Below are 22241 nucleotides of genomic sequence, written 5' to 3'. Positions count from 1 at the left end.
GTTTTTCCTGCCTGGGACTTGGGTAGCTATTTCCTTTCCCATGTGAGGGAAGTTTTCAACTATAATCTCTTCCAATATTTTCTCCGGTCCTTTCTCTCTCTCTTCTCCTTCTGGGACCCCTATAATGCGAATGTTGGTGTGTTTAATGTTGTCCCAGAGGTCTCTTAGGCTGTCTTCAGTTCTTTTCATTCTTTTTTCCTTATTCTTTTCTGCATCAGTGATTTTCACCATTCTGTCTTCCAGGCCACTGATTCACCCTTCTGCCTCAGTAAATCTGCTATTGTTTCCTTCTAGTGTATTGCTCATTTCCGTTATTGTGTTGCATATCTCTGTTTGCTCTTTAATTCTTCTAGTTCTTTGGTAAACTTTTCTATCTTAGCATCCAGTCTTTTTTCAAAGCCCTGGATCATCTTCACCATCATTATTCTGAATTCTTTTTCTGGAAGGGTGCCTATCTCCTCTTCCATTTAGTTGTTTTTCAGGGGTTTTATCCTGTGCCATCATCTGGTACAAACTCCTCAGCTTTTTCATTTTCTCTATCTTTCTGTGGCTGTGGTTTTCAGTTCCACAAGACGAAATACTGATGATACTGCTTGATACTGCTGACTGCTCTCTTGTGGAGGAAGCTATCTAGGAGGCTTGTGTGTGCTTCCTGATGGGAGGGACTGATGGTGGGTTGGGCTGGGTGGGCAGAGCTCCATAAGACTTTAATCTGATTTGGTGGACAGAGCTCAGTAAAACTTTAATCGGCTTGTCTGCTAATGGGTGGGGCTGTGTTCACACCTTGTTGGTTGTTTGGCCTGCGGCTACTTAGCACTGGAGTTTACAGGCTCTTTGGTGGGGCTAATGGTGGACTCTGGGAGGGTTCACACCAATGAGCACTTCCCAGAACCCCTACTGCCAGTGCCCCTGTCTCCTTGGTGAGCCACAGCTGCCCCCTACCTCTGCAGGCAACCCTCCAACACCAGCAGGTGGTTTGGTTCAGTCTCCTATGGGGTCACTGCTCCTTGCCCCTGGGTCCTGGTGAGCACACTTTTTTGTGTGCCCTCCAAGAGTGGAGTCTCTGTTTCCCCCAGTCCTGTGGAGGTCCTGCCATCAAATCCTGCTGGCTTTCAAAGCCTGATTCTCTGGGGATTCCTCCTCCCATTGCTGGACTCCCAGGTTGGGAAGTCTAACATGGGGCTCAGAACCCTCACTTTAGTGAGTGGAGTTCTGCAGTATAACTGTTCTCCAGCTTGTGAGTCACTGACCCAGCATTTATGGGATTTGATTTTAACGTGATTGCGCCCCTCCTACCGTCTCATTGCGGCTTCTCCTTTTTCTCCGGATGTGGGGTGTCTTTTTTGGTGTGTTCCAGTGTCTTTCTGTCGATAGTTGTTCAGCATTTAGTTGTAATTCTGGTGCTCTTGCAAGAGGGAGTGAGTGCACGTCCTCCTACCCCGCCATCTTAGTCCTATCTCCCTCATTACACACACATTTTTTTAAAAGTTGACTAATGGCTTGCCTCCTACAGTAGATGATTTTATCAAGGACACAAAAAAATGTGGAGGACAGAAGATCCTGCTACTCAGGAAAAGAATTTTTTTAAATCTAGGATTAAAAGACGGTAGAAGAGGTGGAGCAGACACTGTGTCTAGGCAGTTTATTTTAGAATCTCTTGCATGTGAAAGAAGCTATCTGGTGGAATGGTAACCAGTAGCGTAGGATGAGTGAAATAACCACAGTCAGTCTATCTTAAAATGTATGATGCATGAAGAGATACCAACAGATGAGCAGGAACTGAATGTAAAGCAAAGAGAGAAAACAAAATCAGTCACTAAGCTTCTAATAAAGGTGAGAAACTAAGGCAAGGCATCAAATTCAAGATGTTAAACAAGACCACCTGTTCCCTATCCTGGTAATACTTTCAGTTCAGCAGAGGACAGACAGTAAATACAAAAATTCATTCAATAATTGCCAGTGTGATAATACTGGATTATAGAAAGGATTCTTCTTAACAGCAAAAAATGAGAGAGGCTATTTTTTTTAAAGGAGATTCACACTGATGGTGTTTGTCTTTGGTATCTACACCCATGTTTAGAGATATAATTGGACAATTAGCTATGGCTTTGGAAAGCAATTGTGTAGTTAAATACATAATAAAAGATTACCATGCAAGAAAAAGTTCACGGAGGCTACTTATATAAATCGGTTCATTTAGGCTTAAGCATGCCTTTAAATAAGTATTTTGCAAAAGCAAGTTATCATAATTTTTACTAGCCATACTATAATTTTTTTTGGCACCCTGACATATATACATCCTAAGCCCTGATGTGTCATTCATTTCACAGCATCACTTCAAAGAGATACAGGCTTACGCAAATAAAGAGTTAGATCAACTCATCTCCCAACAAGGTAATTTCATCTACAAAGGAAGAGCGTTGCCGTGAAACACAGCGTATGTACTCGGCTTGTCGGCAGCTTGCACAAATGGCGCTCCAGATGTATATCTGCTCAAGTCAGCCCAAGGCAACAATTTTGATCAATTCTAATGTGATAAAATGCTGCAGGGAAAGTGTGCAGAAATGTGTTTGCGTCAGCCTTTAATTAAACTGTTGTTCACTTCCAAAGAACCTTAGGAAACACTAATGAGACATGAGTTTTGGCAATTTCTTCATCAAAGCAAAGACCCCTTCCTCAGTTTGTAGCAGCCTGTTATCCAAGTCACTCCCGGGATAAATGTCACATGGCACTCCAATCAGTTAGCCACCTGTTAGTAGAACTTCACTGAAGTCAACTAGTGATCTAGGGCAAGCTCAAACAGCCACCTTAACACCTGCCTGTCTGGGACACCTGCTCCTTTTTCACATATAGGAGAGCAATGTGTTAGCTTTTCTAATGTGCTTCAGTAGATTAAGGTTACAAATCGAATTTCTATCGCCTGTGTAGAAAATACATCATTTTCTTCAAAAAAAAAAAAACTCATCTTCTTCCCTATATGACACGGTTTACAACTATTTGAAGTCAATTACGTAAACACACACAAGAATTCTTGAATTTCTATGAAGTTGTTCTCTTCAGCATAGCATAACACTAAATTAAAATATATTAACTGTGCCATTCCTAATTTAGAAAACCATATTTCTATCTAGTTAAAGAAGCAAATTGCCTCAAAATCTTTTAAAATTCCAAACCTTTTACATATTTCTAAGTTGTCTTTCTGTAAACAAGTCTAAAAGAACCCTCTTGATACAAATCACCACTTGCTGATTTCTCTTATTTTCCAGGATTTAATGTTCAGGTATATTTTATTACTAGGTGCTTAAAAAGCTACAATCATTGTTAAAAATGTCTTCCTTATTTTTTATATTATCAAGTTGCTGAACAGATATTACAGGATTCACTTTCTGTAGAAGAAAACTCAAGGTGCAATGAAACTTTGGCGCTCTGGTATGAGTATGATATAGATCAAAGCAGAGAAGTGCGATGTGGTAACATTTAGTTTAGGGAGTCCAGTGACTGGGATTTGACAAGATTATATTATACTGACAAGTCTTACTACATTAATACCTCACATAGTTTTCTAGCTTTATTTTTTTCGGGTTTTAGACTTCTCCAGACTTTTAAAGAGCTTTATAGATTTATAAAAACTCTGGATACAGAAAATCTCTTCAGAGACCAAACTCGCTGGAAGAAGATGAAGGTGGTCAACACGCCTGTTACTCCACTGAAACACTGTCAAGCGACACAAAACAGTGAAAAATGCACACTAGCTAAACTGGGGAATGTCTGCTTTCCACTAAAATGTTGGGGCGAAAGCTGGACGACAACACGAAAAAAGAATGGCCCATCTGTATAAAATAATAACGCTATTTATAATACATGAGTTAATAAATGAGAGGCCACTAAATCTGGTGTGTGGGATGAGTTCAGGAGCTGGAAATCTGATACTTTTACTTCAGGCCATAAATCCAGAGTCAGTCCTGAGACAAGGAAACAGCTTGGGCCTTGTGCCCAGAGGACAAGGAGAAGGCAGGGAGGGAGACTCTGCCAACTTGAGCGCTGAAACAGACCAAGGTTTCTCTTCTGTTTTCGCCTGGGGGTAAATCATGTGGAGGAGAGAAAAGTTTAGAGGAAAGTTTATTTATAACTGTATAAATGTTATGTAAAATACTGCAATTACCAAGCACTGAAGAACCAAGCCCAGAGCTCTGATGTATTTATTTCTATTGTTTCCCTGTGGGGAACCACACCGACCCTTACTTTCCTAAGTTTCACCTGTAGATAAAGGACCGATGTGGGGAAGTGCCCCGAGGGAGTGTGTCTGGATGACAAGAAAAAAGAGAGACCAAGTAGGTGTCCTTACTTGAAAGCTTTGCACATTCCCTGAGGGACCCTCTCCGTTTCCCAGTTTCCTTCACAATAAAGTGGGGCTCTTCTGGCTCCCGGGAAGAAAAGATGTAATGTGATGCCCAGTGTTTTAAATGAAATACAAAGGACAAAAAAAGAGGAGCATGGGTTGAGTCACAAGGCCACAGACTCACTGTTCTTTAAATATATTTCAGAGGACATGCTTCAAAATCGCTTATAGAGGCACATGCTCTGTCTAAATAGTATGCGTGACAGGGGAGTTAAACCACTTAGGTACTGCTACTGGGAATGTATATTGATAAGATCTCTCCAGATTCTGTGCCGATATTTATCAAAAGCCTTAGAAATGGACGTAATATTTAACTCAGGAATCCTACAGTAGGAATATATTTATTCCTTTAACAAAATTTCATTAAGCATATATCTATTTGGTGACTTAGTACCAGGCAGTATGCTAGGTACCGGGACAGTGAACAGAACTGGACAGGAACAAAATGATCAGATTTAAATACAAAGTTTTGTATGCACTGATGTTTACTGTATCTTTATTAATTACATAAAAGCTTGGAAACTACCTAAACAACCATGAGTAAAGCAGATCTTTAAAACTACATAGTACAGGCAAAAGGTGGCATACTACACAGTCATTATAAAGTGGAAATTGAATGACATGGTAACATGCTATTATATCATAAATAAAAGATCAAAAAAGAAAATAGTTTATAAAACAGCATATATAAGCCCAATTTAGTGCAAAAATTTTACTTGAAATAGAATATATAGGATATGCATAAGAAAAAATATGTAGAAAATAGACTAGCATATAATACATCCAAATATTAACATGAGTTATCTCCATGTGATAGAATTACAGGTGATTTTTATTTTCTTGTTTATATTTGACAGTTTGTTTTTCCAAATCACCAACAAATAATTTTTACTTTTCTAATAAGAAATGGTAAAATACATATTCAGAGAAAAAAAATACTGCCTATAGCTCCATAGAATATTATAAATAGTTCCCAATGATGGGTAGACAATACTGGATCTTGATACTGTGCCAAACATTACACTTCAAGAAGGAAATGCCTCATTGGTCTTAGGTATTGGATGTTGCAAAAATGTAAAATGAAACTCTTCAATGTAACAGTTGCAATTTAGTTGGCTAAAGGCAAAACAATGTATTTTTGAGAATATAAGTGAAAAGAAATACCTGAATATCTGTTTCTAAGGACTCTTCTAGATGTAAAATTTTATGACTCTGTGGCAAATGTGAAAAGGTCCTTTGCATACACTCCAAGTTAACAAAAAGCTCTGAATGTTATGGCAAGACATATGGACTTAATTCCACTGCAGTAGTTTGATGACGATGCCAGACGATTTAAAAAATAATTAGCTGCCATGTTAAGAAGGTATCTCCATATATACATATATTTATTAATTTATACACTCTAACTTCAGAAAATCATCAATCTACATTAAGAGGAGGTAAGATATCATCTTCAATTAGATTTCTCAATTTTTTTTTAAGGAAATCAGTTCTTTTTCAATGGAGAAAACAGAAAATATGGTAGTCTTTATGTTAAATATATGAAAATTCTTACTTTAATCTTTCAGTTATTTAATCTTAACTACACTTGAGCATATTACAGTATCCTTGAGCAATCAGAAACCTTTTGTGATAATTTAAGTCTCTCTATATAGTATATTCCAACCCAAGCCTGTAGGTAGCATGTTTCTACAAGTCTCTGTTTATCACAGCTCTATTAAAAAAAAAAGTCTCCAGGCTATACCAACACCCAATACCAAGTTAAAACTCAAACCCCTTTGAAGCTCACAAACACCTTCCTGAGACATTACAAAAAAAAGCCTTGAATAACGAAGAGTGATGCTAAAAGAGTGAATTCTGAATAAATGAAAACTTATTTTTTAAAAACACTTCAAAACACTTTTGTCCATTAAGCAATTTAATTTCAACAGACAGACAAAGTGTCTTGAGTAATGTCAGAAAATCTGATTTGAAAGGAGGAAAAGCACCAAACAATTATGCAAGATTTGGAGTATATTTTAGATGCTTATTAAATATTGGCATAGGTAAATAGCGGCTGTTTGCCATGCCTCGGGGGAGAACCTCTTGGCTATAGAGGCTTATTAGTGTTAAGCATCTGAGAGCCATGGACTATAAAATAAAATCAATACTGTAACCTTAACTGTAAAAGTCAGAAAGATACTGGAAGAGTTCTAATTTAACAAGATTACAGATGACTTTTTAGAAAACATTTGGGGAAAAGCCATGCATTTAGAAACATTTATGCTACAAGACATCTCAAGGTTTAGGTTGTTACTAATGCTGTTATTATACATGCTGGTAATGGTTAGGGTTGATTTTACTGATGTGTCACTTTAGTGGATTTACAGGAAAGTCCTAGAAATGATCTGGAACTTATTTCAAATAAAATCATTAAACTAAGGTAGTAAACTAATTGCTTAGGAACAATTACAATTTGATACAGTTTAGTGGAGCAGACAAAAAAATCACAAAAATTTTAAAGTCATCACTTCAGCAGCTCAATGTAAATATGATTACTCTGCACAATATTCCATTTCTCTTAATGGAAAAGTAGCCAAAACTGGTATAAATTGTAGTGTTTAAGTTCAATCTAAATCTATATTTTTCCTTTAACAAATGTAAATGAAGAAAAAAAGAACATCCTGTCAATGAAATTACTATGATGGCATATTTATTATCCTAATGGTTTTAGAAATCACGTGAAATTGATCAGAAACAAAACCTCTATTTAGTAATGGACCAATTACATTTGTGAGATAATGTCAATGAAACAGAATATTGTCACAGGATAATGGTCTCCTATTGCTACATCTCTACTCATTTAGAGAAAATAAATGTTGCTGTCTGGCTGAGTCATTTATTTTCAAAGTAGGAGACACTGATCCCATAACAAGGTTCTGTTATAATAACTCAATCTCTCTCAATCATTTGTTGTACCAGAATGGTGCAGGACAGGGCATGTATTTGTAAGAACTGCACATTCCTCAGGTATAAGGCAAAACATATGATGCCTCCAAGCACCTAAACAGCCAAGTATCGTGTCATTCAACGAGAGTATTTAAAATAAACATCTAAAAAATGATTTAGGAAATGGAAAACGTTCAGAGTTTTCAAAAAGATCCATGTTAATGAAAGCTGAAAGACTTAAGTACTAAAGATCTGTAAATTCTCTGACTTCAATGAGTTTAAAATCTAGAACGTTAGAACACAAAGGAACCTTAGTATCCGACTAAGGTTGGATACTCAAAGTTTACTGACATTCAGTGATTTGTCTAAGGCCACACCACCATGTATAGTTTCCTGATCACCATTATACTGCTCCAGGCATAAGGCAAAAAATGAGAATAGAAAAGAAAAAGTATATATAACAATAAACATATAATTTTGACACAGAGCTCATTTGAAACTGGATGTGTATCACACACCTCTATGAAAGACATTCTAGACTTGAGGATTATTTATTAACAATATCTTATTATTAACAAGAAAAGAGATTCTTAACCTGAGTCCCGCCCAAGGACTGCATGCATGAATCCCTGGTGTCTGTGAACTCTTCTGCTCTTATGTGTATGTATCTGTACTGAAGTTTCATATGTGCTAGGAAAAAGAAACTGTCATAGAGGTTTTGTCACTAGTTTGCAAAACCATGAACACAGTATGACAATGACTTCTTGGGAAGGCAGCATATACAGGAATAATGAGCAAGGTTCTGCAGCTGAAGGGACAAGGGCTTCCATTCTACCTCTGCTGCTTGTTATCAGTGTATCTCTGTCAAGTTTCTTAATCACGGTAGCGATGAGCTTAATGAGCTGCAAAATGTTTGTTTTTAAAGGGGGTTGAAAAGAAAATTATAAGGAAAGTCTTAGCTCCCTCCGGAAAGGGAGTAAGTGCTTAATAAAATGGGAGCCACAGCCGCAGGAGGGTCTGGTTCTCCTCGCTTACATGTATTTGCTGAACAACAACAACAACAAATTAAACTTGCGTGGTGTCTTCAACAAATAAATGATATACAAAAGGGAGTAAATATAAACATAGTCAATAGAACTATTATAGGTTAAAGACAAGTTGAAAATACAAATACGGTATATGGACTGTTTTGGATCTTCATTGAAACAAAACAACCTATAAGATATTCTGGGGAATTGCACATGGGTTATACAGTATATATTAAGGAATTATGGTCATATTTGTTAAATTAATAATGGCATGGGGGTTGTGTTAAAAATAAAAGTCACCGTCCATTAGAAAAATAAGTATTTACAAGTAAAATGACACAATGTTTGAGATTTACTTCAAAATACTTAAAAAAAAAACCTGGGAGATATTACATGCAACAAGATGGGCAAAATACTGATAACAGTTAAAGCTGGAAAATGGTACATGGAAGTTCACTTTATCATTCTTTCTACTTTTGACATTTTCCATAACAAAAAGCTTTTTAAAACTTTAAATATCATGCTTAAACTTCAGTCCAAACCAGCTCTTACATGTATCCATCAAAAGCACTCATATCTCCCATTTTTTTTAAGCTCAAAAACTTAATTATGTCACAAATATTGAGGTTGATTTTTTTTAGAAAAGAAGATATACATTTTACCATTCCCAAGTTTTGTTTTAACAATTCTTCCAGAACGTGAGAACTCACAAATTCACCTTTACTCCCATTCTAGTTCTACAAGATCTAACAGAATCTTCCATTAAGCTGCCTAGGAGAACACTGCCAAGACTTGTTAAGCAGAGTTCAAATTCTCGTAGTCCATTTCTCCCCGTAGAGTTAGTTTATATACTGATTCTCTAGGTGGGTTACAGCATAACAAAATATACAAAAAAAAAAAAAAAAAAATCAGCCTTTGAAAAAGAAGACCTAGGTTCTGCTCTTAATTATCTGGACACTCTGGATAAGACAGCCTCTGTGACACTTAGATTGCCTAGCTGTAAAATAAGGAGCCTGAATTATGTCTCCCCTAACGCTTCTAATAATCTGTGCTCTATCCCTGAAAAATCTACCTCTTATGGTATATGATATTGGTAGCATAATGACTTAAAAGAAACAGGCTTTCTAAACTACTTCAAAATAAACTTAAATAGGAAATCAATTTAAAAATGGACGTGAAATAAAACCTTTTACAACTCCAAGCAACTTTTCATGACACGCTATGATAACAAAACACACTGTCTCCCGTGGGTTTTCCACTTTCCTAATTTAGACTGTGTTCCACCAATCTAGAGACCCAGCATCACACAGCAAGTTGTTATTTTTGTCAAACTAATTACCCATGGTGGTTTTTCTCCAAAATGTGATATTTTCAAATCATTAAGGCTCCAGAGCACAGAAATATGAGTATCACTTTCCCCTAGTAAGTAGTATTGTCCCTTCTAATATATACATAGGTTGTGCCCCATCCAAAATGTTCTTCCTGATTAGGACACATGAAAAGAGCACAAACATCTGTTAATTAGTAGACGATGTAAGGAATTCTGATGAAAGCCTTCCCCAACAATGTATTGTTTTCCTTTCTGTCTGAAATACGCTCATAATGTGATTTTTTTCAGCTACAGCAGTGTAGCTGAAAAGGATGAAATACACTATGATAAAAGCATCCCCACAGTTTGCCCTCCAATAACATGCTAATACATGGAGATTCACTGCAAGTTCTGTAAGAACTATAAATTCTTGATTTTTGATAGTTTTAATAAGCTAAACAAAAAACTTAAAAATTGTACTTAAACATTAAATTCAAACCATCTCTTCAATGTATCCATCAAAAGCACTTGTATGTTTGATTTTGTCTGGTTCAAAATCTGATATTTAAACATCTGATATTTAATCCTAATGATACAAACTCTAGGAATGTAAGGAATTGTTGGGTGTTCTACCTGGTTCCCAAAAGAAGCTTAAACATTCTTCTGGGAGATTACTAAGCTGTTTCTCTGCCATTTTCTAGGACTTCATTTAATGTTAGTAGTTAGTATTTTTAGTCCATAGTTAGTATTTGTGAAAGCGCTTCATTCACCCAACTTATACAGCTCTAGAAAAATCTTGAGAGTTTATCATTTGTCAGACTGTAGTTTGGGCTAGAGCACAGTTTTCCAAAGTTTGAATGTAGGATTAATTCTCCCTATAGATTCTTAGATGGGGAAAAAAGGTTCTGAAGTCACAAATTTAATAAACATATTGAGTCAATATCCACTCATGGATATTCACATTCACAGCACACAGTAGTATATTAAATAGTCTATATAAATTATTTATAAATTTTTTAAAAAGTTTAAATTTTTGTTTACATAACATTTTCCAAACTTAGCTGGGTGCTCTTGTAGTTTAACATTTTTTAAACTCACATCACGAAAGGCAGCTCTCTGATTCCGGTTCTATCAGTGTCACTCTACTGACTGTTATTTGTTTCCTATACTTGATTAAATGCATGATACCACACTGGCATTATTACTCTTTAGCCCCCAGTGTTCCCTTGAGCCCTCTGGTGTAATTCACTGGATATTTAATACCATATCCTTCCAGAACTCTATAAAGTGCAAATTGAAATTGAGCACAACATATAAGACTATTACTAATGAGAACACTTGCAAATTTATCACAAATAAATCTCTAGAGCTTGGAAATATATTAAAACTTCAAAAAGACTAGCTGAAGAGACTTATTTGTATGACAGAACTATAAATTTTTAAAAACAGTGCTTTTTTTCTAGTATGTACAGCAACCAGAACATGATGCCTAAATATTGCCTATTTGAGAGTCCAGTGTAAGTTTTTAAACTACTCTTAAAATTGTAATTATATACCAATATACCTCTAAGTAGTGCTAGTTCTTGCTAACATACCAATTCATTGATTTTTGTGTAAAAATTTATCCCTCATAATGCTTAGAAGTCAGTTGGACGTGGAGCTAGTGCCCTCATAATCTGATTTACATTATTTGTTCTCTGAGAAGCTACTTTTTTCATAAATAATAAAAATTTATTTTTCTGTTCAGCAGGTCAAGGGCTGGAAATTTAATTGATTCATATTTATGTGCCCAATGCCTAGAAAAAATCCTGGCAAATAACAGGCATTTGATAAATGTTAATTTAGTCCAATTATCTCAAATACTAAGTGTGTAGGAATTAATAACATTTTACTACATTAAAAGTCTTTTGGAATTAAATTTTATCTAAGATTACAAGTTGTTTAAATACTAATCAGACTGAGAAGCTGTTAAATTTTCCATTTAGAAAGCCCAGCTGTATGTTACAAATATATTTACATTATCACTAAATGTCTATTAAATAGTGTTTCAGGAGTTTTACATTCAGGCTTAGATGAATCAGGGACTATTAGAATGGCAGAGGCAAAGCGATACTAACAAAGAATTGTTTCACATCTTCAAGCATACCAATTATTAGTCTGTTAAATTTCCGGACATGAAAATACTACAAGCTTTAGTCCCAAGAAAGTAACTTAAATTAGAGGAAAAACCAAGGCCCGTCTCTATTTTTCCTCTTACATCAGAAGTTACAAAGGACTACTTTAATGATTTCAAGGGAATTATATCAATGAGGAATTTAGTCTGTGAATTGGCTCAGGTGGAAAAACATTTAAGGTATACAAGCTTTCAGATGGAATATTTTGTGGGGTAAGTTATTAGGATAATACAAGACATTTTCAACATGCAAACTGATAAGTTAACCTGGTCCTATTAACTTAACCATTAAAATCTAAAATGATGGAAAGCAGTATCCAGAAAACAAAAGTCTTCAATAGAGGTAGAAGCAGTCATGAAGTTTAACATTAGAGAATGCATAAAAGAGACTAAGCAAGAAAAAATATTCTAGAATCTAATAAGGAAAGAATGTAATAGAAGCTGTATATCCTGTTGTTACTGGCCCAGTTCTCTTTTTTCTTCCCTTACGTATAAAAGAATATAAAGTTAAAACATAAATATTACATAATGTAGATGCTAACAAATTTAATTTCTATCACTATTTATCAGAAGAAATTTAAGCAAATTATAAAGATTCCTACTAAATGGTTATATTAAGTAGTGTTCAGTTTTACAATGTTCATGTCTATAGTCTACAAAATCAAAAATCACAATTCTTTTATGACCAGGAAATTGTAACTTTCTTGCATTCTGAAAAGACATAAAGATATAATTGTCTGTAACATACTAAAATAAAAAATAAAAACACCTTTTTCATCAAATTATTAAAATTACAGGAATATTTGTCATTGCATGAATCTAGATTTTGTATGAAAATTTTGCCTAATTTTTTTTTAATGAAGTGAGTATAATCATTTAGCTATACTATATCCCTTATTTTTGCCTCCTTGGAATAAATCTCAAAGGTTCAGGTTTGTGATTCAGATTATAAAGGAAGGTGGAATGCCACAAATTGTCCATAATTTTGTTATCTTTGATTCACATTTCACTCAGTTTTATTAAGGGTTATGGCAAGAGTAGATTTTAATGCAAAGTTAACAAGAACAGAATAAGGCAGACACAGGAAATAATTCACAATAAATTTGAAACATTTCTGCCAATTACAAGCACAACTATATTTTAAGTGACCAATAAGTAGTTATTGAATACCAATCAGTGCAGGGATTTTTAGACATGTACTAAAGCCACTACAACATCAAGTGGTATTCAATATGCCCTTTAGAAAACTCCCTTAACGACAGGCAAGCATGTCTAAAGAACATTTGAAGCTGGACAAGAACAACCGTGGAGTATTTTATTTTGCAAATTTAAAGAAAGCAATTTTCATCAAACAAAAGAAATGCATTTGGCTTAGCAAATTTATAAAGATAGTACTGTCCTGCCCTCATGTTTTCATTGTAGTTGAAGTCTTCTTCCCACAATGGCTTATTGTGCACATTACAAGATCTTCAGGGTCTTCAGAATTAAAGTGACAGACTTTTTTTTTAAGCACACATGAAAATGAATCATTCTTCCTTACTCTTAATATAACATGCCTTTACAGACTTCTCCAATAATTCTAGTCATCTTGACAAAAGAAAATCACCAAGACAATACAATGATTTTGCAAAGAGAAAGAATGACAGTTTCCCTTCTACTTTTCAAAAATGTTTTGTAATATGATTTGAGATTAGCTTTATTCAATAGGGTGAAAGAGGAATCAATTCTTACAGAGTGACACTCTCTATAATAAAGAACACCTACACTTCTGCACAACACATCCACTGCCACACATTCACAATGTTATTGTTATTAGCGTTAAAATCTTTCCCAGAACAATTTTCTGACGAGGAAAATACAGCTTTGTTTAGAAAAAGCTGACAATGTCAGTAAAACAAGCAATAAAATATAAAAGGTTGAGGGTTTTGTTTTTATTCTTACTTCTGCAAGTCTGGTGAAATCCCTGCTATTTCTTGCCTTCGCTAATGAGATCGGTGCTGTGCCTATCAATGGTTCACATAGGCAACAAATACTTATTTGCCCCTATTGAGTGCCAAGTGTTGTGCATGGTTCCTAGGCGCTGGCTACACAGTAGCCAAAACAGATAAAGTCCCTGCCCTCACAGTGGAGACAGATTTAGACAATTAATCCCATAAACAAACATGGAACTATGTATTATAAGCACAATGAAGGAATACTACTAGGTGTCAAGAGGTAAAGACCTGATTTAGATTGAAATTCTTCGGTTTATGCCGCGATCTGAAAGAAGACCAAGAATTTGCCAGACGAAGAGTTAGAAGAGGAGCGTTCCAGAGGGCATGGCTTATACGAAGATCTTGGGTGTTGCATTTCCAAATCTAAACAAAGCAGTACACGCTCAAGTACAAGAAGGAAGCAGACGGCCCCTGCTGAGGCTGGAGCAGTGGTCAGAGGCCAGAGGACAAAAAAAGGTCTGTGTATCGTAAGGAAGGAATTCTGATTTTCTCCTAAGAGGAGCAGGACGTGACTGAAGCAGGGGAGTGATGTGACATTATTATGTTTTAAAAGATGGTTCTGTCTACAGAAAGATCGGGGAGGTGGGGTAAGATCTCAGAGCCCAAGCTCTCCACCTGTTTTTCAAATCCTTGCCTAAAACCATCTCCCATTATTTCCATCCACTCACAGCCTCCAGCCATAGGGCTCACACATGGCCATTCAGAAACTTACTCCCCTGTCTCAGTGCCTGTCTGTGCCCATGCTGCCCCCTTCTTTACTAGTTAAAATCTCAGCATGCTAAAGGAGACCCACCCGACTCAATGTCAATTCCTCCACAAAGATGTTTCACCATTCTCTAAATCCTATGGTACTCGGTAGGAAAACATGGAGCAGCAGAAAAGGAGTCCTGAACTTTGGCTTTAACTGCTAAGCTTCAGAGCTCTTTGGTCTCCTGAGATTACTGGACATGCAGCTCCTCAACCCTCAGATATACATATGACCAAGTCATGGGCTGAAAACCATTAATAATGAGCTCTTTTTTTTTTTACATTGTTAATAAAATGGAGAATTTGATTTAAAAGAATTTTCAGGGCTTCCCTGGTGGTGCAGAGGTTGGGAATCCGCCTGCCAATTCAGGGGACATGGGTTCAAGCCCTGCTCTAGGAAGATCCCACATGCTGCAGAGCAACTAAGCCCGTGCACCACAACTACTGAGCCTGCGCTCTAGAGTCGTGAGCCATAATTACTGAGTCTGCGTGCCTAGAGCCCATGCTCAGCAGCAAGAGAAAATACCACAATGAGAAGCCCATACACGGCAGTGAAGAATGGCCCCTACTGCTATGACTAGAGAATGCCCACATGCAGCAATGAAGACCCAGCACAGCCAAAAATAAATAAAATAAATAAATTTATATAAAAAAAGAATTTTCAAATGCATTTTGTGCTGCTGATATGTCATATCTGCACACATAACAGCGAAAATTCTTAGCTAATCTTTCCTTCCATGTTTAATAATCTCCCTCTAACTGACAAAAAGGTATGAGTATGTCTGATGAAATATATTTAATCCAATAGACTTTAAGAATGAAAAAGAGCAAGTATGAATTCAGAGAGTCAAATAATACCTGTTTCTTAAAGTTATATTTTTTCCGTTATATTTTTTTTCCATAGAGCTGCCCTGGAACTGGGTTACAGTTTTATCTAGAAAGAATAACCAGATTGACTCAGATGCCAAGTGTCTTACGTTACACTTTTATTTATTGTTCATGTTGTACCTACTTCCAAAAGGAAGTATGGCTTCCTTTAAATGGGAACTTTCAGTACGTGGCATTTGCAGCTACTTAAAGTTTGGCTCCTCCTTAAAGTAAGTTTGGCTCCTCCCATTAAGAGCAGCAAACTGATCTGATTGAATCTGAACTTGTGCTTCTCCTACAATCCAACCAACTAATGGAGCTACACCATCATCAGTCACATACATATTGAGGGTTCTAAAAGATCATTTTGTCTAAAAAAAAGTTCAATAAACACGTAAAAGTATGGGAATTTTGAAATTTAAGTTTAACAACATCTGACCAGTACGTGACCTTAAAAATAATTTTATTGCAATCATTTCATGAAGAAAATAAAATCCATACTGATTCAGTTATGAAATTTATCAAAGGAGCTGACATTTTACTCTACTGTCCCTACAGGCAACTCACCTTGATCTCTTTCATGCCATGTTCGACTTCCAGCAGCTGGTGAATTCGGAGAGGGATAAAAGTCTCCTGTAGGACTTGGTTCCATATTTTCATCTATGGATATAGTTTTGGGTCTTTTGCTGTTAAAATATGACAACAGTTAATGTTAATGGGATTTCTAGAAAGATGTGTAGCATCTGAAAGTATATAATCTGAGAATATTCTTACTGTGGAAATTTCCACGAACACAAGTAACCGTATCTCAGAACAGTTCTGAAATAATGGTGAGTATTCGAGACATCAATAGGAATAGCAAACATTTCTAGTTGTATGTGTCATTTATTATAACATATTAGAACTGTACTTGCCTGACAAATATTGTGTTTATTATATTTACCCTTTGAAATACATTTCCAGTAGTGAAATACTACGATCAGTAGTAAAAAGTGAATTCTTAATGATATCAGTGTACTAATTTTAAAATTGTTATTAAGATTGCACCTGCTCATAATTATCATCAATATGAATAACATTCATTTGCAAGGCATTTGCCATTAACAATGTAATTCTTTCATATCAATTCAAAGATAAGTAAACTCCTTAACCTTCCTAAACTCAGTTTAATCATCTACAAAATGGAAATAATAAAACCCTAGTTCAAAGGGGAGTGGTTGTGAGGATTCAATGAGTTATTAAACGTAAAGCTTATGCATTTAGTGGCTGGCATTTAGAAGACACTTATTAAATAGTAATTATTAGTAGCAACCCTATATTTAATAATATTAAAAATTTTATACTACTTTACTGGTTATAAACTATTTCATATATTCTTAATTTATCTTTTCCTAAAAACTTAGGTTATTGATGCTTTATTCTTTTTTTTTAATTTTAAATAATTTTTTAAGCTCTTTATTGGAATATAATTGCTTTACACTCTCGTGCCAGTTTTTGAGGTACACCAAAGTGAATCACCTGTATTTATACAAATATCCCCATATCCCTTCCCTCCCATGACTTCCTCCCACCCTGCCTATCCTGGCCCTCTAAGTCATCACCCATCATGGAGTTGATCTCCCTGTATTATGCAGCAACTTCCCACTAGCTATCCATTTCACATTTGGTAGTATATATATGTCAATGCTACTCTCACTTCGTCCCAGTTTTCCCTTCACCGCTTCCACAGGGCCCCCTCCCACCCCCACCCCCTTTCCTCACTCAAGTCCGTTCTCTACATCTGCTTGATCCTTTATTCTTAAGATCAACTGTAAAAAACAGGTCACTGCTAAATTCAAGCCAAAATAACTTTCAAAATACTGTATCATAATATATTTTAATAAAGAAAACAGTTTTATCTCAATTACTAAGAAAAGTGAATATTTAGAGCAGAGATTAAAAAGCTATTCTATGCCACGTGCCATATTACTTGATACACTGCTTTCATATATCTCCACCAATACCCTATTAAACAGTTAGTTATGAGAATAAAAATTGATATTTTTTCCTTATATTAAAAAATCTTATTCACACGGAGGTAAAAACTAAAAAAGATTTCTTCGGAATGAACTTTATGCAGTGATTATAAACCTAATGTCACAGGATTTCAGAATTGTAATTGAGTTTAGAAGCCATACACACAAACCAATCACCCATTTTCTTACAAGTGGGAAGACAAATTTGGAGAAAATCAATTGCCCAGGGCACGTTAATGGAAGCAGCATGACACAGAGTAAGGACTTCTGACTTCCAAGACTGTGCTCTTCCTACTACACTGTTTCCAAATCCTGGAAGCATGTGCACGTCTGGGTATATTCACAGATACATTTATGATAAATAATTGACTCACAACTCCCAAAGTATTAACATGATGTAGAAGAGGCAATTTCCATCCATGTTAAACCATAGTGGGAGTAAATAGTATTTCTTTAGTTTCTTTGTAGCATATCCAAAGTTACAATGTATTTTTTTAACCCTCCTCTAATCTAATTCTCCCATCTGTAAATCAGCAGTAAATATGTGCAGAAAACTTGAAATGAGGGAGAAAAGATTTTCTTAAGGAAATAAGAGAGATGTTTTTTAAACCATTTTTATTCTGAATGACATAGTATCTGATACTGAATGATAATGAGAAAAGATCTATGTTGACAACATACCAATTTATCAGACAAAATAAAAAATTACTATTCACATTTTAAATTTAGAAAAACTAAAGCATTTTAACACCTCACCATATCACAGACAATTTTAATGATAATAAACCCTATTATCTTGCTATGCAATCTAACTATACGAAAAATAGAGTTTGACCATAAATGACTTCAAATTGAACTTGGTTAATAAAGAAACAAACTCACATAGCCTTATAATTAATTCAGATGCAATTAACTTTGGTTTTTGAGAATAGCAAAGAAATATAGTTATCCAGACTTTAGAATTTTTTAACAGTTGATGTTATGAAATACACGTTTTGCTCTGGAACTCATGTACGATCTTCTATCTGATAGTGGGTATATTTAATGCTATGGAATTGAGATTGCTCTTCCTGTGTTGAAGATCCAACTCAAAAAAAAAAAGCTATAATATTTATTTATCTTCTCATTCACTCAGCCTTCTTCTATCATTCTACAATAGGGGAATATATCATGAAATCCTATGTATAACAACTTTCCAAGTTAATTTTCCCTCATTTAAATAGGAGACCTCTTTCAACACTTCTGTGGGACTGAAAGTTACAATTAGAAGGTCAAGAGAGAAAAATGAGAATGTCAGCAGAGAACTAAAAGGCAAAGTCACCTCTCTGTAGCTCTTCCCCAACAAAGACTGGTTAAGCCAAATCTCAGAGCAGGTAATACTTTCACTGGTAACTGAGAGTTAACTGAAGTATTCAAAGAATATCAACTCATTGAAGAACTTGGCAAACCTATGGCTTAGAATGAAGCCTTTTAAGGTTAAGTAAATGACACATTTCATTTTTCACGTTTCATTATCCCCTGCTTGGACATGGTATTAGGGTAAAAGTTAGGTGGATCAATCCTAAACCAGGGATCTTTGCCATGGAAATATCATTTTTAAAGTCACTAAAATAATTACTTGACTTATAGAATTACAATACTTCGTATGAGACTAAAAATATCAATACATTTTCATAGTTTGCTTGTCTCCCCAAAAAGACGTTTAAAATGCTTTGAACAACAATTTAACTTTCAAATTTCAAAATAAATTTAACCAGGAAAGATTAAAACTCTGTAAAATCAGCAAAAAATCTTGAACTCTTTGCTTTATTTCCCTCCCCCTTCACCTGTGTGCCTCTCTATCTGCGTGTCTACCTCCTGAGAACAAAGGCAACTTCTCTTTCAATTACCTGCTTGGTGGAGAAGACAGCGACCTCTGAAGATTGACCCCCGAGTTCATGTCATGATAGTATGGTTGGCTTGGGATTTCTCCAATTGGGAAGTTGACTCCAGTGCCCTGGGTTATGGGCGCTGAGGAATGAAGCAACAACAACATAAAACAATGGGAATGGCATTCACTGTTGCCATCTCTACTCAAGTATCATAATCTAATATTTTCCATGCTCTGGGCACGGATGAGAGGAACTCTGTTTACCTTAAGACTCTACTATCAACCATCCAGGGTTAAGATTTGCAAACATCCTCACGATGCCAATGTTCAAGTGTGGAAACTCGACGCACTCAGACCATCACCCCTGCCCCTAGTCCCACTGCCCAAGCTTCTTCACGCAGTCCTTTGTTGGTCGTCACTACATCTGTCACCCCACTCATCTACAGATGCGCCACGGGGAACAACATACGTTGCCTATTTCCAGCATCAAGCAACGTGCTTTGTACTAAGTCAACTCTCAAAAACCAAACTATTGTTAAATAAAGCAAATCAGAATCGTTTCACAAAATAGATTATTTTATAATATTAACATTAATGTTAGAACGCATTAGAAATCATATAATTATTTGATATAAAAATAATTCTTGTATTAGGGCATGGATATACACAAAATTGACAAATGTGAAATATAAGTCAAGATTTTTTCCCAAAATACATATTCAGATTTCGTATATGAATGGTAAGTAGTTTTACTCAACAGCTATGTTTTGTTTTTAAAAAAGCTTTTATGCCCAACTTCATAAGTCGTTTAAAATATACTCATGAAGTTTTATACTTTAAGGTATTATTTTATAAATCAAGAAGTCTTTTTGAGTTTGCTGATATATTAAGAACTGAGATTTTTAATGTAAGTATTGGTTGTTATACAATGGATTACATCTTTTTAAATTTTTAAAATTGGTTACTAGACATCTTGAGTAAATCTGTCAGGCAGCATGTTGTGTTAGAATGATTAGTCTTGGGAGATACAGAGCCTTTTAGTTTTAACTCCCTCTGCCACTGATGGGCTATGTGCCTCACTTTTCCTGAACTGTAGAATAAGAATTATAATAACTTATCACATATGATTATTTTGAGGATAAGATGAGGTAAGGAGTGATAAAAGTCCAGCATCATGCCTAGTGCATAATATTCAACAAATGTGAGTTCCCTCCTTTCCTTGCTTTCTCCCCTGAAATTCTTCCCTGGCAACCTAGAGTGGTCAGCAAAGATGAAGCAGTTCAAAAACCTGTGAAAAGCTGGTGAACAGGTACAAATGAACCTATTGGCTAGAAGTTTGTTCAGTAAGATACTGTGCCCATCACTGGCAGGTGCTGCAAGGGACACAAAATAGTCTAAGAGCGTTCCTGTCCTGAATGAGACATACTGGGCAACAAGTTGGGTACACAAAACATTCATGAAAAACAAAGAGATACAAGCATAATGCAGCTCATAATGAAACTTCCCAATGAAGGAGATGATCAATAAATGCTGAGGATTTCAAGGAAAGAAGAATCTGATAGAAACTTGAATGGTCCAAGAAATCTGCGGAAGTCACAGCTGGCCCAGGGCTTTGGAGGATGAGTAAGGTACTGAAGGGAGGTTATTCTAAACAGCAGTTACTACAGGAGCAAGGTCACGGGCAGAGATGATATGCAAGGTGGAGGCCAGCCAGGTTGGGGTCAAAGGACAATGCTTAAGAATAGTTTCTATTTCTTTATCTGTTTTCATCAGGCCTTCAAGACCTCCAATGAGAGAAAGTGTATCCTAGCCTGTGGTGACAAAATTCTAGCGCCCTTGAGATTCATGCTAAGAACACAGAGTCTATGTAATCTTCCCTCTCTCCAAACTAACCTCACATTGAGTGTAAAATTCCAAAAGGACAGCCAATTTTCAAGGAATTTTTCATACCCAGAATTTTAAATAAACATTTGAAATGTGTTCACTATCAGCTGAATTGTCGTTCAACGTCAGGCAGGCTGAGACTAACAAAGTATTTTTAAAGAAGATATGATTAGGTGGTGCACGCTTTATTGCGGAGAAATAATCAAGGAATGCACAATGATTCTCTCTATTAAAAATTAAATAACTCAATACATACAAGATTAGTCTCAGCTGTAAAACTCTGGAGTTCCTACCTTGTGTTAGCTTGTTCTTATCATACAATATGCTGTAGCCTCATTTTATATAGAAAATATTAGTATTCAATGTGTAACTATGCCTAATGGCTCAAGTTCTTTGGACAGTTAAAATGTAGCTGCTTGTTGTGGCTTGAGGTACACCAGAGGTTAAAAAAATGCAAGGTAAGAAATCCCACAGTAACTACATGTTTTAAAGTTTATTATTAGAACCATGTTCTATGTGATATTGGAAAGCAGAATATGTGCTAGAAGGAGGCATTGAGGGGCTCAATCTGTTTGGCTTCCTACAGCAGTAATGGATACAATTCAAAGAACTGAGTTTCCAACAGGAAACTTACATGTTATATCTTATATCAACTGTTTGCACTTTATTAAGCTCATGCAATATTTAGGCAAAGATTTGTAGTTTCTATTTAATAAACATATGGCTTGATAGTCAACACAGATTGCTTGACCGTAAACATACCAGGTATAATTTATGAGACAATAATAATTTAAAATCTTTGGTAATTTTGTTTTTTTCTAAATTTTGTTCCAGAAGGATTTTTCCAAAGAAAGCAATAAAACAATTTGTTTATAAATACTGTACGATCTCACTTATACATGGAATCTAAACAAATAAACAAACAACAAAAAACCAAACTCAGAAAAGGTCACCACAGGTGGGTGTTAACGGGGAGGGAGAACTGGAGGAAGATGGTCCAGACGTACAAACTCCTAATTATAAGATA

General features: G+C 35.6%; 1 protein-coding gene across 7 annotated transcripts in view; it reads right to left on the bottom strand.

Annotated features, from left to right (window-relative positions):
• The window catches only part of NFIB (nuclear factor I B), a 236124-nt gene that overhangs the window by 46955 nt on the left and 166928 nt on the right, over positions 1 to 22241 (bottom strand). For all 7 annotated transcript variants that reach the window (XM_057725170.1, XM_057725163.1, XM_057725167.1 and 4 more), the window contains exons 5-6: positions 19350 to 19470; positions 16013 to 16131 (exon numbers count right to left, since the gene is read on the bottom strand). In XM_057725170.1, coding sequence (XP_057581153.1) covers positions 16013 to 16131; positions 19350 to 19470 — 240 coding nt within the window. The remainder of the gene's footprint in view (positions 1 to 16012; positions 16132 to 19349; positions 19471 to 22241) is intronic.

This window comes from Hippopotamus amphibius, chromosome 2 (assembly GCF_030028045.1).
Source record: "Hippopotamus amphibius kiboko isolate mHipAmp2 chromosome 2, mHipAmp2.hap2, whole genome shotgun sequence".
NCBI lineage: Eukaryota > Metazoa > Chordata > Mammalia > Artiodactyla > Hippopotamidae > Hippopotamus > Hippopotamus amphibius.
This window is presented reverse-complemented; position numbering and strand designations above follow the sequence as displayed.